At 62.0% G+C, this 16974-nt stretch overlaps 1 protein-coding gene across 1 annotated transcript; it reads right to left on the bottom strand.

The window, feature by feature from the left end:
• Positions 1-11: 11 nt before the first annotated feature.
• Positions 12-16897, bottom strand: PDLIM7 (PDZ and LIM domain 7). The gene is given in 29 exon segments (XM_077186584.1): positions 12-914; positions 1195-1310; positions 1774-1894; positions 2049-2229; positions 2307-2541; positions 2650-2708; positions 3619-3655; positions 4001-4158; positions 4281-4319; positions 5088-5124; positions 5459-5604; positions 5735-5773; positions 5965-6063; positions 6207-6243; positions 6600-6754; positions 6873-6911; positions 7559-7595; positions 7940-8085; positions 8179-8229; positions 8376-8577; positions 8580-8656; positions 8658-8741; positions 8838-8874; positions 9200-9354; positions 9952-9968; positions 11567-11597; positions 11906-12057; positions 15390-15496; positions 16731-16897. Coding segments are annotated over 28 exon segments (2679 nt in total). The 5' UTR covers positions 15495-15496; positions 16731-16897; the 3' UTR covers positions 12-827.
• Between the last annotated feature and the right edge of the window lie 77 nt (positions 16898-16974).

Raw genomic sequence — 16974 nt, forward strand, 5'->3', positions numbered from 1 at the left:
GGAGACAGGCGGCACTTGCAGAGACGTGTTTATTAAAGGCACTAAAAGCACCGTGGCTACATCAGGGCAGCCCGACCGGAGGGTGTGGTTTGGGGGGAGGCATCGGTGGCCCCAGGATGGCAGTGGCAGAGAGCTCTTTGGTAGGAAGCTGTGCCCAAGCCTTGCAGGAGCAGCCGCCTGGCTGGGCTGGCCATCAGCACATGCTGCCAGCCCACAGCTGGGGGTGATGCCAGCCCCAGGGGTGCCACCAGGGTGGGGGGCATGAGGGACAGACACCCCCGGAATGCAACTGGGGCAGGAAACCACCGCAGCGGTTTGAGGGGTGGCTGGAGGGCTGTCATGGGCAGGGCCCCAGCGGGCGAGCAGGGCCGGGTCTCAGTCCCAAGCACACAGCAGGGAAGGCTGGGGAGAGTGAGACAGAGCTGGTCCTCACCCACTCAGGGAGGGATGTGTAAGGAGTATCCCTGCCCCAGTACTGATCTGCCAGGCAGCAAGGGAGCAGCCCAGCTGTGGCAGACCCTCTCCAATTCCAGCCTCAGCATAGTTGTGCCCACCATGCTGCGTGGCTCAGGGGCAGGAGATCCATGCAGCATCCCGTTCCCAGGGCTCCTAGGGCCAGTTGAGAAGCATATAAAAAGCCACCCAGCTATCAAAGGCACTGGACCCAGCACTGTATCTGGCTGGAGTTGAGCCAGGAGCTGCCAGGAAAGGGGCAGGAGCAAGGGAAAGGGCCAAGGGCCCAGCCTGGCTCCCTGGGGCCAGCAGGGCAGGGGGAGAGGAGCATGCAGGGCCAGGGGCATGTGTGGGCACAGCTGGATTCCCACCCCTCACACATGGGAGAAAGCGTGGCTCTTGCACAGAGGCTTGTCCTTCTTGGAGTAGAACGTCTTCCCTTCCAGGTTGGTCTGGCAGATCTGGGGAGGAGAGTGCAGGTGGTCAGGCTGTGGGGCTGAGCCAGCCTCTGGATCCCCCACAGCCCAGCACTGGTGTCACACAGGGACCTCAACGTGGGTCTGGGACACTGCCAGGGTCCAGAAGGCTCAGAGCAGAGTCCCAAGCTCCCAGAATGGAGGCAAGTGGGAAAAATCTTGTGGCAGCAGGTCCCCTGTGCTGCTGGTGTAGCCCATCCAGAGCAGGACTGCCAGGGAGAGGCACAGGCCCTGCAGCAGTCGGGGAGGGAGGCACACTGCTCACCGCACAGACAAAGCAAGTGTCGTGCCAGCTGAAGCCCAGCGCCTCCAGGAACCGGTCCCCAGCATCGATCTTGAAGTCACAGCCACGGCACTTGGTGCCAAACATCTTCTCATAGTCTGTGAGAAAGGCAGAGCCCAGGTCAGCACTTCCATGCACTACAGCTGCTCATCCCAGAGGAGCAGGGCTGCAGCTCAGCCAGGATCCCACAGGCCTGGGGACAGCTCTGCCAGCCCCCATCCAGGTGAGAGAATGCCCCAGACACCCCAGAAAGGTGCAGGGTGGCTCAGCCACCACAGGGCTCCAGGGGGAGGAGGAGAACCTCAACTCCCAGGATGCAGCAGTAGCTTTGATGTACATCCTCCCTCATTGCCATGGCAACATAGGAGCATGGCACTACCCTGCAGCTAGGGAGAACCAGGATGGAGTGCTCAGGGCTGTGGGACTGGGGTCTCTGTCCTCCCCACAGCCCAGGGGGAGCCCACGGAGCAGGGCAGCTCATGCCCTCAGCCCTGTGCGCAGCTGAGTCCCAGTGGTGCCCCAGGGCCACACGAGGTGACACATGGGGTCCCTGGGTCCTACCTCTCTCACAGTAGGGCTGTCCCTCCTCCATGTAGAAGGCTCGGTTGCGGATGGGAGTTTTGCAGGCGTTGCAGGTGAAGCACTGCACATGCCAGGTCATCTTCAGTGCGTGCATCACCTCCTGGAGGGGAGCCACTGTCAGCCAGGGGCAGGACCACCAAGGCCAGGAAGGGACAAGGAATCCCCTGAGATGGACCAGGTGGGAAGGGACAGAGCCAGGCACCCACAGCAGAGGGCAAGGACAGGAGATGGAGGGCAGGCTGAGGGACACTCACCCCAGTGATCTTCTTCTTGCACTTGGCGCAGGTGGGTGCGTAGCGCGTGTCGTAGCACTTGGGGCAGAAGATGGAGCCTTTCTCCTCAAAGAAGCCGCCCTCATCCAGCACCTTCCTGCACTGGCAGCAGATGAACTCCTCGGGGTGGTAATAATGTCCCAGCGCCACGAGGTACCGTCCCCTGTGGCAGGACAGAGCCACATCAGCCACACCGGGGCCCAGGACGGTGGCGTGGCAGCGGTGGCGGCCGGGGCTCACCTGATGACCTTGTTGCACTTGTAGCAGAGGGGGGTGCGGCCGGGCCCCTCGGGGGCTTGCTGGGCTGCCTGCACGATGGAGCTGCGGTTCTGCATGGGGGTGGGCGTGGCAGGCTGGCTGTGCTTGCTCACCACCGTGCTTGTCTTGTCCGGGGCGTAGCGCTCGGCAAACGAGGGGTCCACAGCCCAGGGTGGGCGGCTGGTGGGGCTGGGGGTGGCACTGGGGGTCCTGGGGGCTGCACGCGCACACACACACACACACACACACACACACAGGTCTTAAGGAGAGTGCTCCTGATCCCTTGGCAGCCCCTCCCCAAAAAGCCCAGAGATGTTTTGCTCACCCAGTCCTGGCTCAGTTTTCATCGTTGCTCCTGGGGACGGGTCCGGCACAGAGACCTGGCTACAGAACAAGCAGTTAATTCAGCCTGCCCTGCTCACTGGTGACTGCCCAGGGAGTGCAGGCAGGGCTCCCCACCCCAACAAGCAGGAGGGAGCTGGCCAAGCCCCCATGCCCAGCAGTAACTGGTTTAGTGATGAGGTACTGAGCCAAGGGCCTTCAGTCCTGCCAAGTCACAGCACCCCCAGGATCTCTGGCACCCATTGTGGTGGCCTGGGGAGAGGCAGGAGGGAAGGTTCTGGGCTTCTCCACACTGACCAGGGACCCCAGGGACCACACAGACTTTGGCTGCCTACTGATATGATCACCCCCAGTCTCACTGGGGTGCAGGGGGACCTGGACGTGACCTGATACAGGGAGGCCCAGGGTCCAGCTCAGCAGTGCTGGGAACAGGCAGGACAAGCCAGGGCTAAAGAGGCACAGCCCAGTGAAAGAAAGGGGACAGGGAGAGAGGGAGAGCCAGTGGCTCTGTGCTTCTCCAACACAAATTCAAAAAGGAGATGGCAACAAACCCAACTTTTATTTGTGTCAGAGCAAACTGGGCAGAACTGGTACCCAAGAGCCATGGCAGGAGGTTTTACAGAGAGGTAAAGGCAAAAAATGGGGTGCTGTCCATCCCCCTGCCTGGCTGCACAGAACAAGGAACAACTCTGACAAACTGGTGACATCCACGAGCTCGGCTGCCCCACAGCCCCACGCCAGGCTAGCAGGACACTGTGCCCCAGGTCCAGACGCTGCCCAAACATCACAACAACCCAGTGAGATTTGGCCAGTGCCATCAGCCACTCCCAACCCACCGTTTCTGGGGCACCACGGCGCAGCTCAGCATTCCCAGCTGAGGGGCAGCAATGCCCAAGGGGTTCTGCCCAGGATGTGCAGCCCCCCAGCTCCTGCTGCCACACACTCCCCTTACCTGGGCTTCCTAACAAACACATCATCATGATCCTCCACTGAGCGCAGCAGGAGAGAAAGGAGGAAACAGTCAGTCCTCACAGACAGAGGTCCAGGCACAACAAGAGGGGAAAGGGGGGAAAAGAGGAAAACCAACCTCTCCTCCCACCAACCCCTGCCCCAAAACAAAGCCCTGCCCGGCCACAGGGCAGACCAACACCCCAGACCAGTGTCACCAGCACGAGACCACGCACAGCCCCACCAACTCCCCTGACTCAGCCACCCCACAGGGACCACACGAGGCCAAAACCAACACTCCAGTGCCACTCCAGATTCTGCCAGACTCTGGCAGCCCAGGGAGAGCCCAGCACCCCCGGGCAGTGCCAGGCCCTGTGGGAACTCACTGCTGCTGTCTGTGCCCGTCAGCTGGGCCAGCCTGCGGAAGGTGCGGGACTGCGAGGTGCCGGTGCGGGGCTGCCAGTCCTCAGCGTCCTCCATCAGCCGCAGCTTCCCGGGGCTGCACCCGGGGGTGCTGGGGGGCTCCAGAGGCTGAGGGGGCTGTCTGTGAGTGACAGAGGGCAGGAGCTCAGCCAGCACAAAGCACAGACCCTGCTCTGGAACAGGGAAGCACTCCAAAAGGTGCTCTGGCACGTGGCAACAACTCTGCCAGACCCTGGCACTCACCGCTGCTCCACCGTGCCCCAGCTGGACCCATGGGCATCCCTGTGGCATCAGAAAAACGGTGGCACAGCAGTCAGTGGCTGATCCATGGCTCAGCCCGTGCTTTCCATATGCACCCACAATCTCAGAGATATAAGAACCTCATGGGAATGCCAAAAGCATTCACTCCTGACCAGCCTGACCAGCCATTACATGACCCCACATGGTATCGTGCCCCAGGTACAGTGCCTGCCCTGTGACTCCAAAAATGCCCAGCAAAGTGTTGTGTCACCAGCCATCCCTACACACTGTGCTGCATATTAACCTCCCCAGCTCGGTGCCAGCAGCAGTGCCCAGTGAGTTTTGCCTGCACACCCATTTGGGGACAAACTGTCTGGCCAGGGGGTGTCCAGGCAGGAACCTCCCAAGGTGAAGATCAAAGCGGTGGCTGAGCACTGGCAGTGCCTGTTGTGGGCTGAGCACAAGGTGGGCTCTGCAGCTCCACCACCACCTCAGCTCTGGGAGAGGACAAGGAGGGAGAGAAGAATCCACAACAGGGCAAAGAATTTACCCAGAGTCATGAGAAGTAGTGACACTGAGGGGAAATGAGCCAGCAGCACTCGCCCAGCTCTGCCACACCAGGCTCACAATGTGCCCCAGGTGCAGGCACTCCCAGCACCTCCCAACATCCCATAGCCAGGTTTTCCCAGTGCCATAGCCTCCTCCATTCCTTGAATGCCCAAAAGGCTAAGGTGCAGCTCAGCATCTCCAGCTCAGAGCCAGCAGTGCCCAGACACCTGGGACATGCAGCCTCAGCACATGCTCCCTTACCTGGGCTTTTTAACAATCTGATCCTCACCATCCTCCACTGCAGCAGGAGAGGAAGGGGGAGATGGAGTCAGTCTGTAGTGACTGATGCCCAGGAAAAGCAGGAAAGGAAAGGAAAGGAGGAAAACCAACCTTCCCACCCATCATCCCCATACCCCATCACACAGCCCTGCTTGGCCATGGGGCAGAGCACGGCCCCAGAGCACCACCACGAGCCCACACACAGCCCCAGGCAGCTCCCGCTGGCTCAGCTGCCCTCAAGGGGTGACTTGGGGCCAAAATCAACACTCCTGATGCCACATCACCCCACTGCCTCTCCCACTGCCAAAACAGTCCCACATCCCCAGGCAGTGCCAGGCCCTATGGGGACTCACTCTCATCTGTGCCCGTCAGCTGGGCCAGCCTGCGGAAGGAGCGGGACTGGGAGGTGCCGGTGCGGGGCTGCCAGCCCTCCGCGTCCTCCATCAGCCGCAGCTTCCCAGGATCACACCCGGGGGTGCTGGGGGGCTCAAGAGGCTCCCTGTGAGTGACAGAGGGCAGGAGCTCAGCGAGCACAAAGCACAGACCCTGCTTCAACACTGCAGCACAGGGCAGTGCTGCCAAAGGTGACCTGGCACATGGCAACACCTCTGACAGACTGTGGCACTCACCGCTGCTCCACTATGCCCCAGATGGACCCATGGGAATCCCTGTGACATTGGAAAAAACAGCAGCACAACAGTCACTGTTTGACCATGCCTACCATATGCACCCACAGCCCCGTGGAGGCATGAGCCACATGGAAATACTGACCAGCAGCCCTGCAGCTGCTCCACAGTTGCTGCCCAGCACCTCCCAACATCTCCAGCAAGGTGTTGTGATTGTCACCAGCAACCCCTACCCAGGTGGGTGCTTGGGGCAGGACCCTCCTGAGGTGATGGTCAGAGCAGTGACTGAATGCTGGCAGTGCCCATTGTGCAGCTCTGAAAACACCTCAAGTCTGGGAGAGGGGACAGAGAGGGAGGGGAGAACCCCCAGCAGTGCAAAGAGCACCCCCAGAGTGACTGCAAGCAGCAAGGGTGAAGTGGCTGTGGGGGCTGAGCCTGGCATGGGCACCTTGTGGCTCCTGCTGCTGCCCCTTACCTGGGCTTTTTAACGGGCTCATCCTCACCATCATCCACTGAGGACACCAGGAGAGAAAGGGGGAGATGGAGTCAGTCTGCAGCAACTGAGGCCCAGGCACAGCAGGAAGGAAAGGGAAGGGAAAGGAAGGAAAAATGCCCTTTCCTCCCACAGCTCCCCTGCCCCACCACACAGCCCTGCCTGGCCACAGGGCAGAGCACAGCTCCAGCCCAGTGACACCACCACGAGCCCACACAGCTCTGGGCAGCTCCTGCTGGTTCAGCTGCCACAGAGGGCCCAAATAGGGCAAAACCAATGCCCTGCTGTAACAACACACCAGAGCCTTTAGCAGCTGCCCCAGCAAAGCTGGGCACAGCTGGGCAGGCAGCCAGTGCCAGGCCCTGCAGAACTCACTGCTGTTTGCTCCCACCAGCCGGGCCAGTTTGCGGAAGGAACGGGACTGGGAGGTCCAGGTGTGGGGCTTTGAGTCCACAATGTCCTCTAACATCCGCAGCTTCACAGGGTCACACACAGTGTCACTGGGGGGCTCCAGAGCCTGAGGGGGCTGCCTGAGAGTGACAGAGGGCAGGAGCTCAGCACCAGGACTGGACCCTGCTCTGGAATAGGGAAGCATCCCCAAAGATGCCCTGGCACATGCCAACACCTCTGCCAGAACCTGGCACTCACCGATGTTGCCCCGTGCCCCAGTTGGACCCATGGGCATCCCTGTGGTATCAGAAAGAATGGTGGCACAGAAGTCAGTGTTTGACCAGCCCATCCCTCCCCATACACATCCACAGCCCCAGAGACGCACAAGCCTTGTGGAAATGCTGAGTGTTCACTCCTGATCAGCCTTGCAGCCATTCCCTGGCCCCATATGACACTGTGCCCCAGTCTGATCCAGTTCCCTACCCTGCAACTCCCAACACCCCCAGCAAGGTGCTGTCAGTGCCAACAGCCACCCCTGCCCACTGTGTCCAGCACACTGTGCTGCATCTTGGCCTCCCCAGCTCGGTGCCAGCAGTGCCAAGCAGGTCCTGCCTGCACACCCAGTGTGAGGACACCTCATCTGGGCACAGTTTGCCTGGCTGGTGGGTGTCTGGGCAGGACCCTCCTGAGGTGACAGAGCAGTGGCTGAGCACTGGCAGTGCCTGTTGTGGGGTGAGCCTGTGGCTCTGCCAACAGCTTGGCTCTAGGAAGAGGGAAAGGACAGGATAGAGGGGGGAGGATAAGGAGAGGAAAGAAGAAACAGCAACAGGGCAAAGAGCTTCCCCTGAGTGACTGCAAGCAGTGAGAGAGAACAAGCCTTGTGGCTGAGCCCAGGGTGGGCATCCTGTGGCTCCTGCTGTTGCCCTGGCACACGCTCCCCTTACCTGGGCTTTTTAATAAATTCATCCTCACCATCCTCCACTGAGTGCAGCAGGAGAGAAAGGGGAAGATGGAGTCAGTCTGCAGCAACTAAGGTCCAGGAAAAGCAGGAAGGGAAAGGAGGAAAACCAACCTCTCCACTCGCCTGGCCCCACTGCACAGCCCTGTCTGGCCACAGGGCAGAGCACAACCCCAGACCAGCAGCACCACCATGAGCCCACACACAGCCCTGGGCAGATCTCACTGGCTCAGCTGCCCTCAGGGAGTTAACTGGGGCCAAAACCAACACTCCCGGGTGCTACATCACCCCACTGCTCCTCCCAGCTTCTGGTTACCCCAGAACAGTCCCACATCCCCAGGCAGTGCCAGGCCCTGTGGGAACTCACTGCCATCTGTGCCCGTCAGCTGGGCCAGTTTGCGGAAGGAGCGGGACTGGGAGGTGCCGGTGCGGGGCTGCCAGTCCTCAGCATCCTCCAACATCCTCAACTTCCCAGGATCGCACCCGGGGGTGCTGGGGGGCTCCAGAGGCTGCCTGTGAGTGACAGAGGGCAGGAACTTCAGCCAGCACCAAGTACAGACCCTGCTTCAGCACAGGGCAGTGCTGCCAAAGGTGCCCTCACCAGACCCTGGCACTCACCACTGCTCCACTGTGCCCCAGCTGGACCCATGGGCATCCCTGTGATATTGAAAAGAAGGGTAGCACAACACTCAGTCTTTGACCACGGACAGCCCATCCCTCACAAATGCACTCCAGAAGCAGAAGTCAGAGACACTTAGCCAGCTCTGTCCTGCCATCCTGCAGCCCCATGCCAGGCTTACAACACACTGTCCTGCAGCCCCATGCCAGGCTCACAGCACACTGTCCAGCTGCTGCCTAGCACCTCCCAATACCCCCAGCAAGGTGTTCTCAGTGCTCCAGCCTTCTCCAGGTCCCTCTTCCTCAAGAAGCAATGGCAGAGCTTGGCCTCCCCAGCTTGGTGCCAGCAGTGCCCAGCAGGTTCTACCCAGCACAGGACACCTTGTTCTGGCTGGTGTGTCCTGGCAGGACCCTCCCGAGGTGGAAGCCAGAGCAGTGGCTGAGCTCTGGCAGTGCCCACTGCGGGGTGAGCTCTACAGCTCCACCAACAGCTCGACTCTTGCAGACAGAGAGAAAAAACAGCAACAGAGCAAAGAGCTTCCCCTGAGTGACTGCAAGCAGCAAGAGAGAACCAGGTGTGTGGGCTGAGCCTGGGGTGAGCACCTTGTGGATCCTGCTGCTGCTGCTCCAGCACACGCTCCCCTTACCTGGGCTTTTTAACAAGCTCGTCCTCACCATCCTCCACTGAGCATAGCAGGAGAGAAAGGGGGAGATGGAGTCAGTCTGCAGCAACTGAGGCCCAGAGAGAGCAGGAAGGGAAAGGAACAGGAAAGGGAAGAGGCCCTCTCCTCCCACTGCCCACCTATCCCAACACAGCCCTGCCTGGCCACGGGGCAGAGCACGGCCCCAGCCCAGCGGCACCACCACGTGCTCACACAGCCCCAGGCAGCTCTGCCTGGCTTAACTGCCACAGAGGGCCAAAACCAACACTCCATGAGGCACCAAAGTCTTTCTCCAGCTCCAGCTTCCCCAGCAAAGCTGGGCAGTGCCAGGCCCCATGGGAACTCACTGCCATCGGCGCCCACCAGGCGGGACAGTTTGCGGAAGGAACGGGACTGGGAGGTCCAGCTGGGGGGCTTTGAGTCATCAATGTCCTCTAACATCCGCAGCTTCACAGGGTCACACACGGGGGTGCTGGGGGACTCCAGCAGCTGTGGGGGCTGCCTGTGAGTGACAGAGTCATCTGTCAAATCTGACAGATCTCCTGGGGCTGCTCCCCACCTTCCCCAGCACAGAATCACAGCACACCGGTACCAGAGACATCACACCTTGTCTTCCTCCCCACCTCCCAACTCCTCCCTCACAAAGGCTGGGCCTGTGAAGGACTGACTCTGGAATGACCACCACCATTCCTGGCAATTTGAAACTGGCCCCAAGGGCCAGAAGAGAAAGGACAGAGCAAGAATAAGCCAAGGTCAAAAAAACACCATCAGGGAGCTGCACCACAGCCGTCTATGGCAGAGCCACCTGGCCGTGGGCACGGTGCCCAGCACAGCCCATCAGCCCTTGCCCAGCACAGTCACGTCTTGAGGAACAGGGAATGGATCACACACAAGGACACTCCAGGGCCCCAGCAGCTGGCAGAGACAGGCAGCTGTCCCCTCTACACTGGGGACAGCTTGGTGCCAGCAGTGACCCACCCACATGGGCAGAGCAGTGCCTGCTGCCCATCCCCAGGCTGGCCCTGCCCTGAAGGACAGGGCACTGGCAGGGAAGAGGCATGCAGGGAGGACAGAGAGAGCAGGTAAAAGGCTTACTGACTTGTCAAGGCTCAGCACCTGTAGGGAGAGGGAAAGAGAAAGGGAGGAGAGAAAGAAAGAAAAAGGAAGGTGAAATTAGACCTACAGCACCCAAGAAGTTTCCAGAGCTCACCTATGGCCCGCACTAGTCCCCTATCCCTGAGTCTCACACCCAGCTCACCCAGGGCTGAGAACACACTGGGGCACAGGGGCAGATGCCAGCAGACCAGACTGTGCTCCCTCAGCCCCTAGAACAGGCCTGGATGCCTGGGGCAGTCAATGCCACATCCTGCCCCATTGCCCAGCTCCTGGGCACTACGGCAGCTCTGGCAGGAGGAGCAGGGACCAGCAGCTGCTGCACACATGCAGCAGAGCCAGGGAACAGAGTGGCAGAGCTGGAGGCCATCACTCTGCCCAGCCCCTTCCTGCAGCCAGGGGAACGGCAGGACTTCCAGGCAGGCACCAGTTGGTGGTCACAGCCAGCCACCGTTTCCCTGCCACTGCAGACGCCAGCCAGTGTCCTGCTACAGCCACCGTGTCAAGCCTGGCAGGAGCCCCCACAGGCTGACACGTCCCTGAGCAAGGGCCTGGCACGAGCATGGCCGCGTGTCCCTGTGTGAGACAGCTCTGCTGTGCCACCTCAGCACCAGCCCCTGTTTGCTCCGGCACGGGCGCTGTCACCCGCTCCCCCCCAGGGTGCCTGGCATGCAAGGCGCAGCAGGGCGGGGCAGCAGGCTCCCCCCGATCCTCAGGGAGCAGGACGGACAGCAACGTACCCGTTGTGCTGGGGGGTGCAGGCGGGCGCCAGGGGCGCGTACGTCACGGGTTTCGTCACCAGCCCGGGCCGTGGGTTCGGAGGTGAGCCGGCCCCGAAGGGCCGAGCTGTTTTGTTGAGGGCGGTGCTGGGAGCGAAGTTATATTTCAGGGGTTCAGAGCAGGGGAGTGAGTCCTGAGCGAGACAAAACACACAGACACGGGCTCACACGTCAAGCAGCATGCAAGGAGCAGCCCTGGGCCAGGCAGCACAGCGGGCAGCCAGGGAGGGAAGCCGGACAGCACGTGCACCTTGAAGACCAGGCTCTGCCAGGCTGGCACTCGCTCCACCGGGCACTTGGCCCAGAGACAGCAGGTCACAAACCCAGCCTGAGGGTCGTTTGGAGATTAGTAGGTGGCCCGGACACTCGCTGCTGCCCGTGGCAGGGCGGTGCATGCACACACGCCAACTGCAACTGTCCCACGGCAAAAGCTGAACGCATGCAGGTGGCTTCTGCCCAGGAGCCACCAGTCACCAGCCCCAGCCCTGCCTCCCTGTGCCAGGGCACTCCCCAGCACTAGCAAACATGGTGCTGCACCTGCCCAGCCTCCTCCCCTGTGCTGGCCCCTCTGCATCCCTGCCCACACCCAGCAGGGGGACAGACAATCTGGGCCCAGGCACCTACTGTGCAGATCCCGCTCCCTCTGATCCTCCACGGTGCCAGAGGTCAGAGCTGCTCCTCCAGCTGGGCTTTCTAGACCTTCAAACACACCCCAGCCCCCTAAAAGCCCCAAGAGCAAAGTCCATTTGTTTCACTACACTGAGATTCCCTTGCCCTGAGATGAGGCTGAGCTGCCACTGCGGCACCAGGAGCAACACGTACCTTCTGCGGCTTCCCCAGCTGGTTCTGGGCTCTGCAAGAGAGGAGACAGATGGGCAGGTACTGGAGTTGGTCCAGACACCACCAGCATGCTGGTACCCCAGGGATGCAGCACCCAGCTGAGGGGAAACATGGCCAGCTGGCACTGCCCTGTGGCTTGCAGTCAGGTTAAGCCTTATCCAGGCAAGCAGAGCCCTTGGACACAGCCTGGGACTTCCAGCCTCTAAGTAAGGAGCAGTGATGCTGGGAGATGGTGATACCAAGATGTGGCACAGGGCAGAGGGCCCTGATTACACTCCAGTCATAGCAGAACCCCATGTTTGAGGGACTCATGATTCCTACCTGCTCAAGGTGAGGCAGAGCCTGTCCCCACAGGCACGGATCCTGTTCTGGGCCTCGATGTGTGTCATGGCACTGGTGCTCTCCCCATCGATGTACAGCACCCAGTCGCCCACTCCCACGCCGGCCTGGGCTGCCTTCCCACCCAGAGTCAGCTGCAGGACAGACAGAGTTAGGGACAGCTGGAACAGCCAAGCAGTGACATGGGAGCAGAGGGACATCCTCATGAGGGCAGGGGCCTTCCAAGGCCCAGGATCATTAGCCTAGCACAGGACACTGCACTGACCTGACCCAGGGAAAAGTGGCAACCCCAGATTATTCCTCATTTCCCAGTGCATAAGCCCAGAGCAGCCTCTTCCCCTTGGCAGCAGCAGAAGGCAAAGCACTTCTCCAGGCACTGCCCAGCCCTTGCCCTCTGGCACGCCTGGGGACCCTGCCAGCAGCCCAAGGCCTCACTGCCATGACACCAAACACAGAGGCAGCGCTGCCTCAGCCTCGAAGTCCAGCCACCCCCTGGAGTCATCCCTGTGGTCCCAGGGCAGGAAGAGAGCACAGTGAGTCAGGGCCTGCTGGGTAGCCCGCATCTCACTGCAAACCACAGGCATGTCCAGCCCTTGGCTGGGGCGGGGAAGGACAGGGGAGGCACCCCTGGGGCACTCCCCCAGCCGCCGGCGCTCCTGTCCCGTTCCCACCAGGCACAGACATTACCTCATTCCCAGAGGAGCAGGAGCCCTGCCGGGGCAGGGAGACACCCGCCCCCACCATGTCATCCCGCTGGGACAGCCGGGAGCACAGCCACAAACTTCCCTTCCCCTGGCCACGGTGCCAGGGATGCGCCTTGGCCCTGCTTGGCTCCATGGCACGGCTGAACGTCAGCCCCGTGCTGGGAAGTGGAGGCTGCCCTGCCCTCCCCTCCCACCAGGGATGCACAGCCAGAGCAGGGCCCAGAGCACTGCACACAGCTCCCAGGCACTGACAGACAGACAGACAGACGTGGGCAGGCTGCAGCCATTCCTGCTCCTCCAGCATGGAAGAACTCGAGGCGCTTGGACCCAGACCAAGTATTTCCTCAAGTCCTGTTCGACATGAACATAAAAGGAGCGAGCCAGATTCCCAGCACTGTCAGAGGGCTGAAAAATCCTTACCACAGAGTCCTGGCCCCTCCTTACAGAACCCAGCTCACCCTGGAGTCACACATCCCTCCTCTAGGCCAACACCAGCCCTCCATGCAAGGCCAAACACCACATATGGACTGGATGTGGCCCAGCTCCACCTGCATCCCACTGCTATTCCCAGCAGGACATGGGTACTCCCACCCCGTATCTCCACACCGCCCTCCCGTTCCTCCAGCCTGGCACAGGAGGGTGCCCTCACAGCAGTGATGCCCCCAGCTCCTGGCCATGCTGCTGCAAGCCCCAGCTTGCTGCCCTGGAGGGCTGGGGAAGGCACAGGGCAGCTGCGTGGGTTTGGAGGCAGGAGCAGGAGTTGGGAGAGGTTTTCACACGACTGCCCAGGAAGGGGAGAGCACGTCAGGCTGCGTCATGAAGCCTCACCCAGCCTGGTCAGCACTTCCCGTCCCCCTCCATGCCAACGTGCAGGAAACCCCTTTTGACAGGTGCCAGCACAGCCAGGAGCCATGGCAGTGCCAGCCCTCCTACTTCCCACCCAGACCCGCTAACCAGGGCTTCCTTCCTCCCCACTCCACCCAGTCTTTTGTTCTCTGCACCTCCATCACCACATCCAGAGAGGTGCTCACCTACTGCCCTGTCCAGAGGCCTCCAGAACAGAGCCCCCTTGGTGCCTTCCCGCCAGTAGCACCCAAGTGTCTCTCCTCTTTCCCAGCTGGCAGATGCCAGGATGTGCCACACAGCATCCAGCTATCCAGAATGCAGTCCTTATCCCAGCTCCAGCACAGGGACCATGGTTTACAGCCTGCCTAGCCAGGGTGTCAGCACCTAGCAGAGCCCTGTGCCACAGGAGGTACATGTCACAGGGCCATGGTGGCACCTCTTTTGTGTGATCACTGAGCTGAAACAGCCTCACTGCTCACCCAGGAGTGCCGCAGCGATGGACACAGCTGAAAGCCAAGCCAATGGACATACCAGTGTTGTCCTGTGCTGTGCACCCCTGCAGAGCAGGGCCCCACTACAGCCCACAAAGCTGGGGCAGGATGCTTCCTTCCAGCCTGCTGCAGCAGGGCCAACTCACGGGAGGCAGTGGCCAAGGACAGCAGCATGCTCTGGGCAGGAGCTCTGGGTCTGGGGATGCCTCTGGAGTGCAGAGCAGCACAGGCTCACACTTTCCCATCAGAGTACACCGCCCTGCCATGCAGCCCAGCCTCACTAGAGAGCCCTCAAAGCTGGCTGCATACCCTGGGAATGTCCCTGCTGCTCCTGCCCTACCCAGGACGGCAGCACTGCCCAAGCCTCACCAAGAACTGCTTCACGAGGCCCCTGCCCCAGGCTCTGGGAGGCTCCTCCATCCAACCAGACCCTTTGTTAAGAACTGGCTCGCAGCCAAGAGAAACATTTTTTAGAGAATAAACTGGCTGAATCTGTCTCTGCGTGCTCAGCAGAGATCAGCAGGCCCCGGGGCAGCAGCACAGGCGACTCCAGCCTCACTCAGTGCCCTCTGGGCCCGTGCTCCGTGCTGGGATGTTGTGGAGATCTGTGCCCTCTGGGGCAGGTGCGCAGTGCCCGGCTCGTGCCAGGGGCAGGTCCCCACGCAGCACTCAATGCCACAAAGCAAAGCTGTCCTTTGAGAAGCAGCGTCCGTGCCAGCTGCCCCAGCGCCAGCGGCGCAGGCGATGCAGGCACATTCCAAGGCTTATAAGGCAATTGCGTGGCCAAAGCTGTGGCCAGCACCCGCCCAGGGACGGGGACCTGCACACAGCCAGGGTCAAACCCGGGAACATTGCAACAGGAGAGGCTCAAACCAGCGGCCACGGGCACAACCAGCTGTGGCACAACGGCTCTCACTGAAGAAACGGGAGAGTTTAGGGGAGGGAGTCACATCCCTGCGCAGGCAGCGGTGCAGCTTCCTCCTCTCCATGCCCATTTCAGGAGTGACCTCAGGCACAGAGCTGGGAGCTGTGCTGTGGAAAGGAGGGCAGAAGGGCACTGGCTCGGTCCTGGGATGCCAAGCCCAGTGCTGGGGTGCAGACCAGGAAGCCAGGCCCACATCTCAGAGAGCAGATCCCCTCCCGCTGTGGTGGGAACACTCCGGAAGGGGCCTCCCCTGCCCCCTCTGCAGAGGCTGTGCAGAATTTCACGTTTCTGCCTGCAGCTCTCTGCCCGGAACACCCCCGTGCTGGGCTGCAGCTGATAAGGGACCAAGGAGGCTACGTGGAGCCAGGCAGGGCAGGATGCAGCATTCCCGGGGCCCCAGCTCATCTACATCCCCCGTACGGCTCTGCCTCAGCCACTGCGGCCTCCCTCCCACAGAGGCAGGAGGAAGGATGGGTGTCACCAGCCTTGGTTTCTCTTACCCTGGAGATGGAGAGCGGCATGCTGAAATCCTTCCCTCCCTGCAGCCTGAAGCCCCAGGGTGCTGGCCCATTCAGCATCACCTTGTAGGACTCCATGTCGCCCATCTCTGCAAGGGAAGAGGGTGTGATCCCAGTGTTAGGGAATGTGGAAACAATGCAGGGAGAGGAGGCGAGGAGAGGTGCCTGGCAGGGTAGGACAGGAGGCAGGTCACGTTTCCAGCTGTAACTCCACCCTGACCATCCTACACTGTGGTCAGAGACGCACCCCAAATCCATCAGCATCTCCTCCAGCAACGTCAGAGCTGAGGGACCCAGGCTAACACTGACTAGCGCCAGGGAGCCAGGCACAGCCCTGCTGCCACCCACAGTGGAGTATCTGTGGGCTCTGCTCTCTTCCCCAACCTGGGATGTGCTCTCCTTTGCAGCACCCCAGGAACTTCTGCTGCTGAAAGCCAAGACTGTTCAGAACACAGAGAAGCAACAGCAGGTAGAGAAGGATAGGAACCAGAAGCATTTTTGCCGGATGAATTAGCAGCAGCAGCAGCACAGGAGCTGCGTGATGCCACCCGAGGCGCTGGCACAGCAGCCAGGCTGGCGCTCCGGCAGCCGGCCGAGCAGATGCTCCCTGGGAGCGAGCCCATCTCCGGGGCTTCGGCAGGAGGGAATCCCGGCGCTCCCCTGCCTGACAGCTGTCAGCCGGCCAAGGCTCCGGACAGACGGGCCAGCGCCAGCCTCTTGTCACCTTTTACCTGGAAGGAGCCGCCAGACCCCTGCGAACGGCCCCAGGACCTTCCCCCCGAGGGCGGACAGGGCCGGCTGCGGGGCTCCCCACGCCTCGCACGGGCCGGCCGCAGGGCCGGGGGCCAGCGTGCCCCCGCTCTCCCCGGGCCGGTGCGGTCTATATAAGGCGTGTAAGACGACACCAGCCCGCTCCCCGCTCGGGAGGGCCGGGGGAAGAGCTGCGTGTCAGGCATTCCCGGCGCCCGGGAGCCGCGCAAGCCCCAGCGAGGCGCCGGGACGGGACGGCCCGGAGCGGGCGGATACCCCCCACCCCTCACCAGCAGGACGGGGCCCGAGTGCACCGGGGGTCCCCGGCGTGCACAGAGTGGGCAGCAGCTCAGCTTATTGCTGGGAAGCCCCACCCTGACCCGCGGGGGCCTCGGGACCCCTCCCCATCCCACACCACCGCCCCCCTCCAGGGGTCGGGGACGCTGGCTCTGCCCCGCACGGGCCCGACCCTGACCACCCACCTTCCCCTTACGCCAGGCCTCAGCCCTCCACCCCTCACGCCCCCGTGCCCCCCGGCAGAGGACGGAGCCCCCCGCCTCGGCCCGGACTCACCCGCGGCCAGCGGGGCCCGGCGGAGCGGGCGGGAGCGGAGCGGTGCGGGCCGACGCGGGACTCGAACCCGGGCACCGCCCCCGCCCGCCCCGGCCCCACCATATATAGGATCAGGAGGGGGCGGTGCCAGCGGGAGTTTCGGCCAATCACCGTGCGCTCCTCTGCCTGTCGGGGCGGGCACGGCGGCGCCCTCTAGCGGGGAGGCTCGAGCTGCCCCGCCCGCCCCCCCCACTCCTCGCAGCGG

The sequence above is a fragment of the Agelaius phoeniceus genome, chromosome 15 (genome assembly GCF_051311805.1).
Source record: "Agelaius phoeniceus isolate bAgePho1 chromosome 15, bAgePho1.hap1, whole genome shotgun sequence".
Lineage (NCBI taxonomy): Eukaryota > Metazoa > Chordata > Aves > Passeriformes > Icteridae > Agelaius > Agelaius phoeniceus.